We start from the raw sequence: 16,838 nt of genomic DNA on the forward strand, positions 1-16,838 counted from the left end.
TGCCGCAGTGCCTGGACACCAATTAACTCAATTAAACAAAACCTGGTGGTATTGTATATTACACCGGAAATGGATTGCCCTGGAGGGATGGCTTGAAATGGATTGTCCTGGAGGGATGGCTTGCCTAAAGGGAATATTACATATCTCGTGTTCACATAGTGCACTTTTAATAGAATTTTGGTTTCCTATTACAAAATAATAACATCAGCAATCAAAATGATTTCTGATCTTTAACTTTAATGAACGACAATAACAGTGAGGGCTGACCGCGGATAGCTCAACATGCACGTTTTCAGAAATTACCACAAAGCAAACTGCTCAGGTCATCCAGTATAAAATTAAACGGCTGTAATCAGGTAATATTGTCCTCATCTACAGATCGTTACAACACACCCGATATATGTTAGCAAAAACACAAACAAGCATTTCCCGCGACTACATAAAAAACAACCAATAAAATGGTTTAAAGAAAGAGCGAGATAAAACCAAGGTTCTGCTCCATGTCTGCCACTTATCCAAGGGCAGTATTCGAAATGGGACAAGTGATGACTGGAATCACACAATTCATCCTACGTCAAAACATTCATCGCTCAATCCACTGTGTGGAGACTCATTTTCGACTCGGCGCACCTTGAGCACTACGCAGTTTTTTCACTTCCCTCAAGGCCCAACTGCTGAACGTTTTCGTTTTCCCCTTACTGGACTTCTTCCCTTTTTGCAACAGTTCAATAAAATCCGCTCGGTCCAACAACGGAAGAACTTCAGTGCCAAATAACCCACACAGTTCTCTGCAAAGCCGAAATGTTTTGCGACACCCCCATTTAACTGAAGTTGCAATATACTATTTAGTAGCGTTCACCGTAATACGAATATAAGATTTCTTGAAAATTCGCTTGTAATGAATTGTCCAAGAAGACAATGGTTTTGCTTATAAAACCCTTTAAAACAATTTACGCACCCAATAAGTCCGGCCGAACTGAGAATGGTACTGTCCTGAACACTGCTTGAGCCGTTTTCAGTGGCAACATGGCTGATCAAACTGATGATAAATTTGGTGTAATGGTGCACGACACTGCGTGCATCTTCTGCAAATACCACGATTACTGCTAATTCAAGATCTATTCATCAAACCGCTTACGACTCCATGTCTCGCCATTCCCTTTAAGACCATTAAGAATGCTGAGGGAAGCATCTAAAATGGCGTCTAAAATCTCCAACCATACGTCATGATCCTAAAAACAATCCCTATGTCAAAACAGGAACCCAGGTATCATCACAAAATTAGCAACCAGTCATACCTGAGGTACCGAAATCGCCATGAGACATTCAAAAGACATGAGTGCGTAATTCTGAAAGTGGGTATTGAGAGATATGGCAATATCCCCAAGTGTCTGGACAGCTTTTGGTTTCATAAGTCCAGATGGATCACTCACATGCTGAAATGCAAACATTTTCACCCATTACAAATTCCCAATCCGTTTACAAAGAATTCTGTAACTGGTTTTGAAACACCGCAATAATTTAAAAAAATCAAAACGAATTACTAAATGAATCAATAACACTTAAAAATAAAAATCAACACGAATTATATCACTCACCTCAATCTAGCAAATTAAGTAACTGAAATGTCTGAACTTATCCCAATTCAATACTTACTGCGATAATGTGTAAGATAGCATCCAAGAGCTCGCCAATTAGAGGCATAATCTTCACGTCGAACACGCGACACAACTCGCCAACAAAAGCTAAGGCGCTATTGACCAGCTGCAAAAATCATGTGAATAAATAGCGCCGATTACCAAATGAAAAGTGCATGCAAAGCAGCAAAGGCAACCCGCAGGACTCACCGAATGTTCATGATAAGCTTTTAAAGCATTCATAATGTGCGGCTTCACACGCTCCACAAACGGACTAAACATGTCTTGCAAACCTATGATTATTATCTTCATTAATTTAAGACTGATGAAGGTTAACTTCTTTTCAGAAACGTAAACAGCAAAACACTTGCCTTCCAGCATGACATATAAACACATGAAGGCTTCAGGTTCGGCTTGGAAACTCCGACCAAGAGGGTGCAGTTTCAGGATACTATCACAAACCACATACACCTGCTCCGTAACACCTGAGAGTTCTTCTCTACGCAGCCGTTTTAATACTGTCTGCAACAAAAACGCACGAGAATAAAATTCTGGGTAGAAAACCACCATAATTTTTCTTGTATTGTCGAGAGCGCTACTTAAGACGCAAGCACATTCGTATATCATAAATTTCGAATACCGAATTAGAAGTACACAGGAAACCTCACACGTGTAACAATCACAAAAAGTAAACTTATGTAAAAGAACTAACCTGCAACAAGGCCAAGAAATGCTGACAGAAATCTCCATGTTGGTGTCGCTCGCTTGCAGAGAGCTGTGGATCTTTCTGTATGATAGCATTCAACTGAGAGAAGATGACATTCGAGTATCTCAGAACGAATGGATAGCAATCCTGAAAAAAGCAGCAAATCTCAGCAACACTCATCTTCAGGATACTAAAAAAATGTAAGTAAGCTCACCTGTGGCGCATGACTGAGGAATTCCCCCAAAGCTCCAAATGCTGCAGTGCGCAAGTTATTCTGATCAGCGTCCGGGCTAAAAAAATCGAGTTAGATCTGCAAAGGTGTCTTAAAAAATACGTCAACGGGTGAACGAACGCATACCGAAAAACGATTGTTAAAAGCTGGCCAACGATAGCTTCGTAAGCGGAGGATAACGCAGAAGTAGCAGGAATTTCCGAGCCGCTGCCTTGAGCAGCTTCATAAGATGCTTGTGCAAGTGTTCCTAATGCCTGAAGAACGGGTTTCTTACAGTGAAAATAACATTGTAACCAAATTCCTTCTAATACTCGTCAAATTAGATTTACCCAACAAACATTCGACGCGACGCGGGGAGGATCATTGAGATGGCCGCACAAAATTTGGACAGTATTTTGAAAGCGGTTCGGAACAAGAACGGCTTCTCGCATCAGCTGGCACATCCGCTGAACAACCCATGCAGCGCTATCACGGACTGCGACGTTTCCGTCATCCATTTTCGCTAATATCACGTCGTACGCCTGGATCACTATGGTTCTCAAATACTCTGGCTCTGGTCCTTCCAGCACCGATCCTAAACATTTCGAAATAACTCAGACCAGACTAATGATATATAAGTAATAAGCGCAACAGCGACACACTCCTTCATAACACAGATGAAATCAATTCTTGCATTTACAGTCCTTAACAATAACTGCTAATTCCTTACCGAATGCAACGCATGCAGCATCGCGAAAACGCCAGTCAGGATTATAAATATTTTGATCCACAAAAATAATAACAGGCTCCAGCACAGCCTTCTGAACACACTGAGCGATCAACATTAAGCACACACTGGCGGCTTTACTCGGCACCCAGTCGTCGCCCTCATCAACTTCGGGTTGCTGCGCCAATAGCGTCAGCAGACATGGAACAACAAATTCGAGGTATTCCAAGGAGAATTTATAGGATCTGTTTGCGGGTGTTCGGCCTTCATCTCTTGCCTAATAAATAGATTTCAGGCCTTACTATTCTTAGAACAAACATAAATCAGGTAATAAGTACTTCAGCTTCCTCAAAATTTAGGTTGATCTCCGTTTCGCACACAGTGGACCAGAATTCAATACCCTGGAGAGTGATTTCGGGAACAGTAGCGCTCATTGCTTGGTATGAGATCTGAAACATTCAGCATGCAAACAAAACTCCTTAAAAACTCAAAAGAAAATTCTTACCGGAAAAAGAGCGACTTTCATGTAAGGATGCATGAATTCATAATAGTACTGCAAAATTTTTACGACACACTGAAGAGCTCCAATCCGCAACTGAAACAAAACCAACAAAAAATTACAAATCAAGGAAAGTTTGAGCGTTTCCGCTAACTTACTCGGGCATCATCGGCTTGTGTCGCCTCGCAAACCACTGTCATAATGTAATTCCTTTCTCGCTGCAAAAAAAGGGTCGTAAATTCTTCATGAACACATTCAGATTCCAATAGGACAACATATAAGAACCAGTAAAATTTTCACAACTGATCTCCCCTCACGAATGCTCTCACCTCGGTCTCGAAATTTGTTTTGAAGAAGTCCAACGAATTATACAGTGCCGTAGTGGCAGCAAAACGAATTTCCACACTGTAGAACAGCACAAGGCTTTCTTTACACACTGTTAAAAACCAGACTGCTGTCGTTAAATAATCACCTCGGCTGCTCTTTCTGCATGGACAAAACGATTGCCGAGAGGATTTCATTAGAATAATTCCTCACAGCTTGGGTGCTCTGTAAATATTCAGATGCATCACAGACATAAATTCAGTCATAAGCGAAAGGTATTAAATACAGTACGATAGGACTTACGATCTCCTCGCAAATATATCCAATAGCTTCCAAATAGGACTGTTTCGCAACGTTTCCAGTTTCCGAGCTCATAATGGAACTGGAGAGGAAAGGCAACAGATCCTGCCATTCGGAGCGTACAATTTCGGCCAATGCGATGTTGGCAACACACTGCGCAATGGAGCGACCCACAACTGCGTTGTCCGTTTTTAGAGCTTCCAAAATCTGCCAAGATAAAATGTTTTCATGATATTATCGCAACATGTCATCTTCAGATACTCGGATTTTGACGCGCTGCGTTTTAGTTAAAAACATAACAAATATGTATAGCATAACGCTAATATTCACGTGACGTCATCGGCTGGCTTTCCGGTTGGGTCCTTGCTAAACAAGACAGCTTTTTACTTACGTTCTGCTTAATCATTCCTCGAACACTGGGAGGAACGGCCATCCAAGCATCCTGTCGACGCGCCTTAATTTCCGGGTCCTTCGCGTAAATGGCATTCTTGAAAGCCAACGCAGCACTCTGCTGCACGGTATCTGAGTGGGCAGCATTTTTCACGATTTCCGACAGCAGCAGAACGGTTTGTTGCTGTAACACAATCAAACTAGCACCAACTTCGAATGCACCAGGGGAAACCAAAATCACTTACATATTCGCGTTCCAAAAAGCTGGCTAACGTTTGTTCTGCTGCCTTTTGTTCCGCTGAATCTGAAACGCAAATCAACGGCAATTAACGATGACTCGAACGCAGCACCCGAGCTCTACGGAACTTCCGCAATACGAGCTATCAATACCTGTAGACAGTAGTTTCTCTACCGCTCTCTCAAGGTCCATTTTCTATGGTAGTTCTCGTTTAGCAATATACAGCTGCCGTTGAAATCCTGGATAAATTAAACACATCCAAACGCAAGATCATCAGAAAACAACGAATGCTCAATGATATCAGTTTTCCGTAGCACCCCAGAGAAGTTATGAAACCCCAGAGGAGTTAGGAATCTGGTCGTGTCACCAAGGAGTTATGAAACCGTGAGAAAACAACGAAGACAGACAAGTCAAAAAGTTCCACAGGATATTGTACCTTTTAACTGTTTTAATAGGACGATCGTACGAATCCGATTTTACCACCGCTTTAATATTGCAGTTTTGAGTTTTATAAAATCGCGAAATGTAAAAAATAATCACCGATGGAAGCTGACAGCTCAGTACTGCACGCAAGCCGTGTTTGGAAAAACGGTCGGTTCCCAAACACCCACCAAACGAACCAAACGCAGTGCATACTGCATTTAAAATTTTGAAGAAACATGTACTGATGCACAGTCCAGTTTTGTTTGATTTATTACCTTTTTCAAAACAATGAGGTGGTAAAGAGAAAAACTGAATTTGACCTTAATTCGGAGCCATAAACAAGTAAAATTTAAAATAGTTTGCCTTCTTTTGTTATAAAAATGCTCTAAAATGGAAAAGTAACGGCTCAAAATTGGTTTTCCGCCGGCTAAACCCGATTGAAAGCTGTTAAATACACGCTTACAGAGAATCCTTTACTACCGTCGTATAATCATATTAAAATCGCAAATAGTTGCTGTCAAATATGCTACGTTTCGGGACTCTGATGCGAATTGTATCTAGGTCAAAACTCTCGAGTGCGCAACAACTCACGCACTGATTTGTGAGTCAGACAGATTCACTGATAACGCCGCGCGCATTGGTCAGATGGAGAATCAGTTGCTGAATTAGAAAACCGAGCTGTTGAGCTCGGTTTTATAATTCGCGCTCACATTCATGACCGCTTGCAACTCTTTAAAATTATCCTGCGCTGCTAATAAACGTTCGAGGTGATCCAGGCTGCATTGAACTGTATGTAATTATACGCTGTACTTCGTCATTAAATTTTAAGATAATAAGGTTTAATTAATTAACCTAATAATTAGTAACTGAGCGAAAATTTGATGAACTAACTAGAGTCATTCACGCCTAATTAGCACATTTAGCAGCTAATTAATTAGCGAATCTGCCCCTAATTAGTAATTTCGCACCTGGCTTTTTTAGCACCTAATTAGCAAATTTATTGCACATGAAGAAAAAATTAATTACATGTCATTAAGCTATGTGAGGTTATTTTTCTTAACAAGTTTGCGCTTGTTGTGTTGCGTTGTCCATGGTAGTGAATGGTACTGAAGGCAGATTTATTGCAGAATTCACGGTGCTGTCAGATTTGGTGTTTATTTCTACGAGTGTATTTATTATCAGTAGGCCCGATCAATCCTGTCTAATCTTCTCAAAAAAGATATCGCGAAATAAAATGTGAAAGCAGAATGCGTCACCAATGGATGACACACAGCAAAAAATACAAATGCGTTGGACCAGTAATAAGCAGTGGATCACCACAGAAAACGCAAGCACTGACTGTTAAATGAATCGTGCTGCGTACACACAAACGAATTGTACAGGGCTGCAGGCGCGTTTTAATCCACATGCTTGAGGTGTCATTAATAAATGCAATTAATTTTCAACTTAACTGAAGAAAAGAATGTATCCATTTACTCAATGTAACTTAGCTAATTAATACGCGTTACTAATTAATGTAATTAGACTTAATTACAGTAACGCAACCTACACAATATCACAAGTGTGCATTGATAATTGCAATCACTAATAATAATTACTTTAATTACTAATCGTAATTACTAAATTAACAATCACTAATAGTCTAATAACAACAACTAGTAACAACTTTTCAATCTAACAATAAGTGAGGATAAATTATTAATGCGGATTAATACCTGACCACATTTTATTAGCCAACTAGCAATTAGAATGCTTTAATATTTACTATATGTTACGGGTTCCGGTGACCCTGTGTAAAGCTCGGTTGGCTATGCACCAGCAGCACCACAACGGAGGTGAATGTGTATGTAAAACAGAAAACACAGCTTCGAAGCTGCGTTTTGTAATTCATCTGTGGATCACGTAGCGGACCAATGAGCGCAGCCGTTAGCTTTCGGCTTGAGAATGTTGTGGTGACTAACTCGGGTTATCTTTCGGGCACGCAACGGAGCGTTGTGCCCCACTTCAGGCAAAACATCAGTGAGATAATTCTCATAGGATTGATTACCCTTAGTGGTGGGAACATGTTTCACTTTTTTTCTCTTAGTCATAGCGGAAAAATGAGTAACCGATACGTGCGCAGCAGTCGTGCCGCAGGTACAAGCGGGCTGCTGATATTTGACAGTCCTAAATAGCAACTGTCAAATTTACCACGTATTGGGATTCAGATGCGAATTGTATCTAGGTCAAAACGCTCGAGTGCGCTCCAACTCACGCACTGATTTGTGAGTCAGGCAGATTCACTGATAACGCTGCGCGCATTGGTCAGATGGAGAATCAGTTGCTGAATTATAAAACCGAGCTGTTGAGGTCGGTTTTATAATTCGTGGCCACATTCACGACCGCATATCAACTCGTTAAAATTATCCTGAGCTGCTTATAAATGTTCGTAATGATTCCGTGCTGCATTAGACTGTATGAAATTACGCTGTAGTCCATAATTAAGTGCTGAGATAATATGGTTTAATTAACTAAATTACTAATTAGTAATTAAGCAAAACTTTGATGAACTTTGAATAACTGGAATCATTTACGCTTAATTAGAACATTTACACCTAATTAATTAGCAAATTTTGCACTTAATTAGTAATTTTGCACCTGAATTTTTAGCACCTATTTAGCAAATTTTGCACGCACGAAGAAAAATTTAATTATTGCATGTCATTAAGCTTAAATTATTTTCTCAATAAGTTTGCACTTGTTGTGTTCTGTTGACCGTGGCAGTAAACGGCAATGATAGCTGATTTATTGCAGAATTCACGGTGCTCTCAGATATATGGTATTTATTTCTACTCGTGTATCCGTTATCACTGGTGGGAACATATTTCAGTTTTTTTCTCTTAGTCATAGAAGAAAGATGAGTAACAGATACGTGCGCAGCAGTCGTGTCGCAGATACAAGCGGGCTGCTGATATTTGACAGTTGCTATTAAATATGTTATTGCTCATTTAGCAACAGAATTTCATGCCTGTTAGCAATTCCCTGTACATATTCGATCATGTTTTAACGCGCTGGCGTTTTGTCTGAACTTCGCTAGTTCCTACGATAGTTGACTCATATGCATCTGTTAAAAATTTTCCATTAATTTAATTTTTTGTATTCTTGTCTTCAACACGTGAATGACCACTCGTTCTAAAAATTTAGAATTATTAGATGTAGCACTAGCATTTTTGTATTAGAAAATGAGTTACTGTATTCAAGTGATGACATAAATTTGTGGGTTAGGCGTCCGGCTGATCTCCTCTGTGGAATTTCGGAAAATTTGGTTTGGACATGCCTCCTCTATTTCGTTGCACCGCTCCTAGTCAGTTTTGTAAGTCTCCGCCTGCGGATGCAGAAAATCGAAAGCGCCGTTCGGATGAAGCGACGGAAACCCGTGTAAAAGTTTTGAAGATCGGTTTCGAGAATGTGTTCTTAAGCCACAAGGAATTCAAAGCGCCACCACAGGAACAGCTGGATGGCCAGATCCAGACCATTTCTGCCCACGAGCAGTTTATTCGACAGATCCTTGCCAAGCCTTTCAAAGTCCCCCTACCCGGTTATGAAGGACTCAGTGGACGAGCTCTGGGATTTCGACGGGATGGTGTACGTCGCGCGCTGCACGATCCTAACGGTGATAATGCGCTTGTTCTATACACGCCTCCAGAGCTCACTGCACAGGAGGAGTTATCCATCAAACCTGACAAGCGTCTCGTGCATGTCGTAGTGGATCCCCTGCTGACCAAAGTCCTCCGGCCACATCAACGTGAAGGTGTTCGCTTTATGTACGAGTGTGCCACGGGGGTTCGAATCCCTGAATTCTTCGGATGCATTATGGCTGATGATATGGGCTTGGGAAAAACACTACAGACGATTTCTCTTCTGTGGACTTTGTTGAAGCAAAGCAAAGAAATGAAACCAGAATTGGACCGAGCAATGATTGTTGCACCCAGCAGTTTAGTTAAGGCAAGTGATTAGTTTGGCAAAGCGATTAAACACTTTTCAACCGATTCAGACTGCTCTCGGTTTTCTTTTGCGATGATTTTCGCTCTAGAATCGTGCAGCTTTAATAGCAGTTTATAGCATCGTAGTTTTGAAACTAACGGAATTTGAAAAGAAGTGTCTGCTCTAGATCCGACACTGCACTTTTTTGGATTTTTGAAACAAACAATTTCGAACCTGCGCATGTAAAGTGACTATTTCCGTTAAATAAGTTCTCTTGTTGAATATTTTGAGTAATAAATGAGTGAGGGGCTGAATTTTCGGTTGTATAATTTTATTCCTGGACTTCATGTTTCAGAATTGGGCTAATGAAATAAAAAAATGGTTGGGAATTCGCCTTACGCCGCTGGTAATCGACTCCGGCTCAAAAGATCAGATTGATAAGGACCTTGGTTAGTACTTACCTAATACCTACTTATTTACCATTAGTAGTAATTTTATTTCTGGAATGCGTGGTACTCTTTGGTACAATAGTTCCGAATTCCTTTATTTTGATTGATCCGATGTTTCAGACCAGTTTGTGCGTCAAAGCGGGCGACGCATTGCGACTCCGATTCTCATCATATCGTACGAGACCTTTCGCTTGCATGCTGCTGCATTGCAAAAAGGCAAGAACGTTGGGATGATTGTTTGCGATGAGGGGCATCGGCTAAAAAATGCTGATAATCAGACGTACCAAGCACTGGATGCGCTGGAGTGCAGACGAAGAATTCTCATATCCGGCACACCTATTCAGAATGATCTCACTGAGTATTACAGTATGGTTCATTTCGTCAATCGTGGCTTGCTGGGTACGCAGACGGAATTCCAGAAGAAATTTATGAATCCGATTACGAAAGGCCGGGATGCTTGTGCCACTGACGATGCGGTAAAGAAAGGCGAAGCGCTTCTGGAAGAGCTAACGAAAATGGTCAACCGGTGTATGATTCGGCGTACATCAGCTATATTGTCAAAATACCTTCCTGTCAAAGTCGAACTGGTTGTGTGCTGCAAGCTTACGGATTTGCAAATGTCGTTGTACGAGAGCTTCCTCCAGTCTAAAGCTATTAAAAATCTTGCGAAAGGCGATGATGATACTAAAGGTATTGGATCTTCCTTGGCAGCTATTACTTCGCTGAAGAAATTGTGTAATCATCCGGATCTGGTGTACGATCTGTGTAAGGAGAAGGCTGTAGGCTGGGAAAACGGGTTGGAGAAGTTTCCAGCTGGACATAATCCGACCAGGGCATGTGTACCGGAACTGTCAGGAAAATTGGCGGTGCTGGATGGATTGTTGGCTATCTTGAAAACAACCACAAAGGATAAAGTTGTGTTAGTGTCAAACTACACGCAGACATTGGATGTCTTTGAGAAGCTGTGTCATCAGCGGAGGTAATTACTGCACAATACTTTAAAATGAAATTTACGTAAGTTAATGTTATATTGAGTTTTTTATCGAAGAGCGCGACATTTTTGTGGCTTTTTATCCGGCTAAAGCCTTTAAGTAATCTGAAACATATTCATAGATTTACTGATGTGATAGGCTTACTGAAATCTGATTATTCATTTATGAAAATTTCGGGTTTTTTATGGCTTCCATGCGTGGTTTGTAAATAAGGACAATTAATCCCTTTAAGAAGTCCAAATATTTTAGGTACCGATATGTTCGCTTGGACGGGGCAATGACGATTAAAAAGCGAGGAAAAGTTGTCGAACGGTTCAACAGTCCGGACAGCGATGATTTCATTTTCATGTTGAGCAGTAAAGCAGGAGGTTGTGGATTGAATCTGATTGGAGCCAATCGTTTGGTGATGTTTGATCCCGATTGGAATCCCGCCAATGACGATCAGGCTATGGCACGTGTGTGGCGCGATGGCCAGATCAAACAGTGCTATATTTACCGTTTGCTGAGCACTGGAACTATTGAGGAGAAGATCCTCCAGCGTCAGGCACATAAAAAGGCCCTGAAGGATTGTGTGGTGGATGACATTGATGCTGAAAGGCATTTCAGTGCAGCCGATCTTCGAGATCTGTTCAAACTGAATAAAACGTGCTTGAGTGATACTCATGACCAAATTAAGTGCAAACGGTGCACAATGGGCAAGCAGGTGGTCGCTCCACATCCGGACAGCACGTGCACCAGTGATTACTCCCAGTGGCATCATCACTATGATCGGCGCAATGTTCCGGATGTCCAGTTGCAGCAGATCTGGCCCGTTGGAGTCACCTTTGCATTTCATCAGCGAAGCCATGAACAAGCTAAACTGTGAATCTAGATATCTTTTTATTGTCTGTTTTACTGAATCTGTTGTGTTTGTTTACTAACCTTTATTCTTGCTTTTTTCAGATTTGGTCAGTTTTCCGCTTAAGATCGATTGTCTGAATTTGTTACTTCAAGTGACCTTTCTTGTTTTAACAGCTGCTGAACTATGCGCGGAAATTTCACACATTAGATAACGATCACTTACTGAATTTTACTCATGTAACATGTTAGCAAATTAGCATTCCCGTAAATTATTCACAACCGCCAACAAAAATCACTCAGTTCGAGGAAGAGAATAAGCGTAAGAGTCAATTAGGGATTTGTTTTCAACTCAACGCCAATAGCTTGCAAACAATATTTAGCCGCTTCCGCCTTGGCGATCTTTTTACTGCACCCTGGAACTGTCGGCCGATATTCGACACCGTTGATAATCACTTGAAAAAGGAACGTTTTTCGATGCGGTTGACCCCCTTCTTCCACCAGTATGAATGATGGCGTCCCCCAACCATTTTTTGTACACACCTCGTTCAGTGCCGAACACGGATGCTGATTCTCGTATCCCGGAAAGCTGACTGTCTTCACGCCACGAAAGGACGTAGGCTGCTTCCCTCGTATTTCTTCCTGTGCAATCAATCCGCGTTTATCCATTTTAATGGTCATTTTCAACGGCTCCAGGGTTCCATGCTGGCGGACGCCCAGACTCTGCCCCGCAATCCAACCCATCTTCTGCAGTAAATACTGTCCTTTTCCTCCAACGGGCTTCAAATTCATCAACTGATCCTTTCGTGCCCATGCCTGTTTTCCGCTAGAGTGCGCCGACGCAGTGTTATATCCAGCAGTCTCTCCCGTAAATTCACCAGGATTTCCTGTGTAAGTGAACTGATTAGCCCACTCCAGCATTTGCTGTTGCGTCTCCTGCATCTGATTCAAAATGTACGGATTATCGGGATTTTTCGCCAGTTCTCGCTGGAACTTCAACAAGCGCAGCTTATCCGCAAAACTAATCGGAATTCGGTAGTCCGGAGGCGGTGGCTGAGCCTTCAGTTGATCTTCCAGTGTTAAGGCAGGTTTTTCCTTCTCTTTCGTTGGCTTCTTTTTCGGCACAGGATTCTCAGCATACCGTTCTTCCCGTTCATGAGAGATCACCGGCTGCCAAGTCATCTCGCGATGATTCGAGCCCGTGGAGACAGGATATAGTTCCCGCAGCGGCAAGTTCAACGCAATCCGTTCTTGTTGCGTTTTCACTGGCACGGCTTTGGCGTTGTTAATGTGCATAATGATCTCAGTCAGAAGAGGACGGTCTTTGACGTGATAAGGATGATTATAAACTGGCAATTCCGATGCCACACTACTTTCTCTGTCTCCTTCTCTACTTCGTTGAGCCATCCGCTTGCAAAACGCGGTAAGATCCTCTAGGGATTTTCCTCCTGATCGCCACAGTGCGCGTTCTTCTGCCGACATTGTGTATTCTGGTGGAATCTTTCCCATCCGACGTAACTCAATGGCATTCTTGATGGCCGCTTCCCTTAGCTTCTCGCAGTCGATCTGACTGCTGGCGATGGTGTCAAAGGAAGAAGCCCTTTGCCGGCGACTCAACGGCGCCGGGCTGCGACGCCGGGCGGGTGACACACTGCGACGGCGGGGTTGCCGGGTGCGGGTCATAACACTTAATGGCGACAACGAACGTCGGCGCTGACGCTGGCTATCCCGTTCCACGGATTTTCGTCGCGGTGTGTTCAAAGACGACTTCCGCTTCCGGTGGGACTTTTTCTCCTTATCACCGAAGACTGACATTTTGGAGATAGAAACAACACTTTCCGTGTCCGAACAATCTGATTCCGAGGACACTTCCCCGTTTTCCTTCCCGCCTGTCTTCAGAAGGTGCTTTTCCAACAGATCCAAAATGTCTTTCATGGCTCCTTCACTGTCAGTAGATTCTTTAGGAGCAGGTGCAGGAGCGGCTTTTTTAATGGCAAAGGAAACCGGAGTCCTCTTCGGCTTTTCCGTAGAACGCTTCTCTTCTTGTCTGGTGCTGCTGGTGGATTTCGAACGACTCCGGGGAGGCGATCTGGAACTTCGCGAATGATTATCCGAAGCCACCGATGACCGATCATGAGAATGTTCCCTTCGATAATCACGTTCCGTCCCCGCGTACTGGTACCCAACTTCATGAAGGTTTTGTCGCGGAAAACTACGTTCGCGCGAGTTCGACTTCACCCGCATTACTTGCTCACGATGGCGTTGTTCGCGCATGAACCAGCTGGACATACCGCGCTCTTCATCCTCCCAATCGACAATTTTCGACCGATGCGGCAGATAATCCGGAGATGGGGTCCTGCGTTCCTCCGGAGAATGGAATGACCGTCGCGTGTCTTGTGGTCTTTCCTCATTTCGATGCTCCCATTTATGATCCTCTTCGCAGTCAGGCCAGGGGCACGAATAACGGTCACAGCTGGATCGTCTTTCAAGGCTGTGTCGCTTAAAAAGCATATCATTTTCGGCATGACTATTCCCAAACGGATGTGGAAAATCATTCTCCTCTCTGGAGCTCCGTCTTCTAGTTCTGTTCTCCTTAACCTCCCAATCGTAATCACGATGACTCACGACATCATGCGGCTTTGACGGCAGATCGTCACTGTCTCTGGAATGCTTCCTGCTAAATTTGTTCTTGTTAAATTCCAGTTCAGTCGCATCCAGAATTTCACCCTCTTCAGGTTCCAACAGACTACATTCGATATTGTTACCAGTTTCTTTAGCCTTCTTCTTTTTGCCACTTTTTTCCGATTTCGATCTTTTCTCTTTTTTCTTCTTCGTCGATTCGTTTCTGCCGGATGAATCGTTTGACTTCTTGTGCGAATCACGAGATCGTTTTCTGTGCTTCTTGGATCGACTACGCTCTTTTTCCACTTTCTTATCGCTGTTCTGTTTCACCGATTTGTCTCGCTTTCTCTTCCGGTTAACTAAATCCAAGGCAGAATTTTTACGATCATCCTGAACGTCCAGCACATCCAAAACCGCTGCCGAAATGCCATCGGTAGGTTCAGTCGTTGTAAAAATCTGAAAAACATTTAAGAAAAACTGTCAGAGACATATTCATGGTCATTCATTAACGGTCAAATCATCCAGAGCGAAAAAGAGAAGGGTTGGTTCAACAAAGTTTAACGAAAGCCACCAAAACTTATGTTTAAAAGTAGCTAGTACTTTTTTTAGTAGTTTTTAGCAACTTAAATACGACCTACGACTAGAAAAATTCTACCTGCAAATTTTTAAAACTTGAATGAATTTGAGCATCAGTATTTTAGACACGCCAATAATTCTGCAGTAAATATCTTGCGAACCATACTTGTTTAAGCAGGCAGCCGCTCGCTACGCCAGCACCGGTGGAAACCGGCACGGTTTCCTTCGCCTCATCCAGAGCATGGGCAATGTCCTTCTCGTCTGCGGACTGGATCACACGATTCACACCAGAATCCTCTTCGCATGCGCTCGGAATACGATTACTGATATTTTCATTAACCGTCTTTTCCGGTGGCGGACGTAGCTTCTCAGGGCTTTTCGTAGCGCACGATTCCACCAGCATCGCCGAATTCGTCCACAAATCCGGGACGTCGGTGACGACATAATTGGGCCGTTTATACTTGTACGTAATCGTATTCCGCTGTGCATCTTCTTTGCGACGCAGCGTTGTGCCGAATGTGGCGGCCTGCACGGAATTCGATACAAAATTCACTGGCTTCATAGCCAGTGAAGATTTTTCCTTGGTGGGTCGGGTCGGAATGAAGGACGGCGGGGGCATAAGATGGCGATCAGCTGTGCTGGAAGGGCTGCGCGGCGAACTGTTTTGGTCAGGCGTGCTCGATCCGTCGTCCGCCCATGTTGTTTTCCGCCGGGTGTTCGATGCGCTACTGCTGGGGGTTGATACAAAAAGGACCTCATCTTCGTCAGGAAGGAAATCAATGGCAGACAGGGGCCCATTAGAATAAGACCCGTTAATCATGGTAGTACAAACATGGAAACAACTGCAGTTTTCTATTGCAGGCTGCTCCTCTCCATGTCGCCAAGCTTACTCATTCATCTCTGAAAAACGCAAGAGCTTTATAAGATCAACGAATTTTACCTCGTTTTACTGTGCTGAAAACAAGAGGAAAGCCTGCGGGAATTTCTTACTTTGAAGCGAAGATCTTACGTTTCGCGCGAATCTTTAAGACGTTATCGATCAGCACAGAAACACTTTAACGCTGCTAAGCTAGCGTCGGTAAGGCAGCAGTAACAGCGGGAATTCGCTTCTGTCAGTGAAGGTTTCCGTTAATTTTATGTCAAATCAGCTAAACTTCCTTAATAATGGCCCAATAAGTTACAAGCGCTTGCAGGAAGGCATTTTGGTAATTTGGAGATCCCTCCAAAATAACAGAACTTATCATTCTTTTGTGAAAAAATTTGATAATTAAATTATTAAAATATATAGATTTTCCGTAAAGGGCTTTCGATGTTTATTACTGCCTCTTCTGGGTGGTTGTGTGACTTGTGTCGAATACGCACAACGCGTCGAGCGACTGGATTAAGTCTATTAATTAATTAAAGTTCTATTAATTTGTCTATTTAAAATAATTTTTCTATTTAAAATATTTAACTGCTACCGATCGCGAAAAAGCGTTGATTGCTTATGTGACAACATTGTCACAACAAGCACCGTTTTTCTCGATTGAACTAGCTTATTGAAAAAGCGGGCACTTTAACTGCTTTTCGAGAAAAACGTTTCGTATCACGTAATCTCAATCGCCACGCTTAAAAAGTTAAAACCTCTACTGTATAAGTACCCTCCTTTTAAATTAAATCAGGTTTTCCGATTATGTTGCCTGAACTCCAGAATGCAAATGGATTTGGTGATATTGGGTCCCATTTTTGTAAAACATTAGCTTGAAAACGTAATTTTGGTTTTCATAGTGGTATATCTTGAAACATCAATATCGGATTTCAACTATTCTGTACCGTAAACTATACATATTAAATTTCTCTCAAAAAATGTACTCGTTACAAAATAAAAACTTTCAGGATCCCTATGCATGTGGGATTGAATATGGTTTCCGAACGATATGCGCATGGTCATACTCGTACACATCT

General features: G+C 42.4%; 3 protein-coding genes across 5 annotated transcripts; 1 reads left to right on the forward strand and 2 right to left on the reverse strand.

Moving 5' to 3' along the window:
• Positions 1-220: 220 nt before the first annotated feature.
• On the reverse strand, positions 221-5,642 carry LOC129581561 (importin subunit beta-like). 2 transcript variants are annotated; one of them, XM_055472708.1, is made up of 22 exons: positions 5,185-5,642; positions 5,040-5,098; positions 4,796-4,978; positions 4,408-4,611; positions 4,253-4,329; positions 4,110-4,185; positions 3,939-3,998; positions 3,787-3,876; positions 3,620-3,730; positions 3,285-3,558; positions 2,905-3,149; positions 2,702-2,829; positions 2,558-2,633; positions 2,350-2,490; positions 2,009-2,159; positions 1,848-1,930; positions 1,657-1,764; positions 1,299-1,436; positions 1,139-1,232; positions 959-1,085; positions 631-788; positions 221-569 (listed from the first exon to the last, which is right to left on the reverse strand). In XM_055472708.1, the coding sequence occupies exons 1-22, from the start codon at positions 5,222-5,224 to the stop codon at positions 565-567; spliced, it is 2,628 nt and encodes an 875-aa protein (XP_055328683.1). In that variant the 5' UTR covers positions 5,225-5,642; the 3' UTR covers positions 221-564. The 2 variants fall into 2 exon arrangements, with proteins under 2 accessions (XP_055328683.1, XP_055328682.1); XM_055472707.1 differs by having other exon boundaries at positions 221-788; positions 5,185-5,641.
• Positions 5,643-8,550: 2,908 nt separating this feature from the next.
• Positions 8,551-11,980, forward strand: LOC129581642 (DNA repair and recombination protein RAD54-like). Its single transcript, XM_055472842.1, has 4 exons — positions 8,551-9,439; positions 9,774-9,867; positions 9,988-10,846; positions 11,109-11,980. The coding sequence occupies exons 1-4, from the start codon at positions 8,768-8,770 to the stop codon at positions 11,722-11,724; spliced, it is 2,241 nt and encodes a 746-aa protein (XP_055328817.1). The 5' UTR covers positions 8,551-8,767; the 3' UTR covers positions 11,725-11,980.
• LOC129581641 (protein Son-like) lies at positions 11,918-16,138 on the reverse strand. 2 transcript variants are annotated; one of them, XM_055472841.1, is made up of 3 exons: positions 15,904-16,138; positions 15,061-15,794; positions 11,918-14,774 (listed from the first exon to the last, which is right to left on the reverse strand). In XM_055472841.1, the coding sequence occupies exons 2-3, from the start codon at positions 15,712-15,714 to the stop codon at positions 12,030-12,032; spliced, it is 3,399 nt and encodes a 1,132-aa protein (XP_055328816.1). In that variant the 5' UTR covers positions 15,715-15,794; positions 15,904-16,138; the 3' UTR covers positions 11,918-12,029. The 2 variants fall into 2 exon arrangements, with proteins under 2 accessions (XP_055328816.1, XP_055328815.1); XM_055472840.1 differs by having other exon boundaries at positions 15,885-16,138.
• Between the last annotated feature and the right edge of the window lie 700 nt (positions 16,139-16,838).

The sequence above is a fragment of the Paramacrobiotus metropolitanus genome, unplaced genomic scaffold (assembly GCF_019649055.1).
Source record: "Paramacrobiotus metropolitanus isolate TYO unplaced genomic scaffold, Prichtersi_v1.0 Parri_scaffold0000006, whole genome shotgun sequence".
Taxonomy (NCBI): domain Eukaryota; kingdom Metazoa; phylum Tardigrada; class Eutardigrada; order Parachela; family Macrobiotidae; genus Paramacrobiotus; species Paramacrobiotus metropolitanus.

Coding starts and splice junctions, on each gene's coding strand:
- LOC129581561 (XM_055472707.1), bottom strand. CDS start 5,224: ATGGACCTTGAGAGAGCGGTAGAGAAACTACTGTCTACAG. Junction 2,830..2,904: donor TCGCGTCGAATGTTTGTTGG/GTAAATCTAATT, acceptor CCCGTTCTTCAG/GCATTAGGAACACTTGCACA. Junction 1,437..1,656: donor CTATCTTACACATTATCGCA/GTAAGTATTGAA, acceptor TTTGCATTTCAG/CATGTGAGTGATCCATCTGG.
- LOC129581642 (XM_055472842.1), top strand. CDS start 8,768: ATGCCTCCTCTATTTCGTTGCACCGCTCCTAGTCAGTTTTGTAAGTCT. Junction 9,440..9,773: donor CACCCAGCAGTTTAGTTAAG/GCAAGTGATTAG, acceptor TTCATGTTTCAG/AATTGGGCTAATGAAATAAA. Junction 9,868..9,987: donor TCAGATTGATAAGGACCTTG/GTTAGTACTTAC, acceptor CCGATGTTTCAG/ACCAGTTTGTGCGTCAAAGC.
- LOC129581641 (XM_055472841.1), bottom strand. CDS start 15,714: ATGATTAACGGGTCTTATTCTAATGGGCCCCTGTCTGCCATTGATTTC. Junction 14,775..15,060: donor GCGGCTGCCTGCTTAAACAA/GTATGGTTCGCA, acceptor AATGTTTTTCAG/ATTTTTACAACGACTGAACC.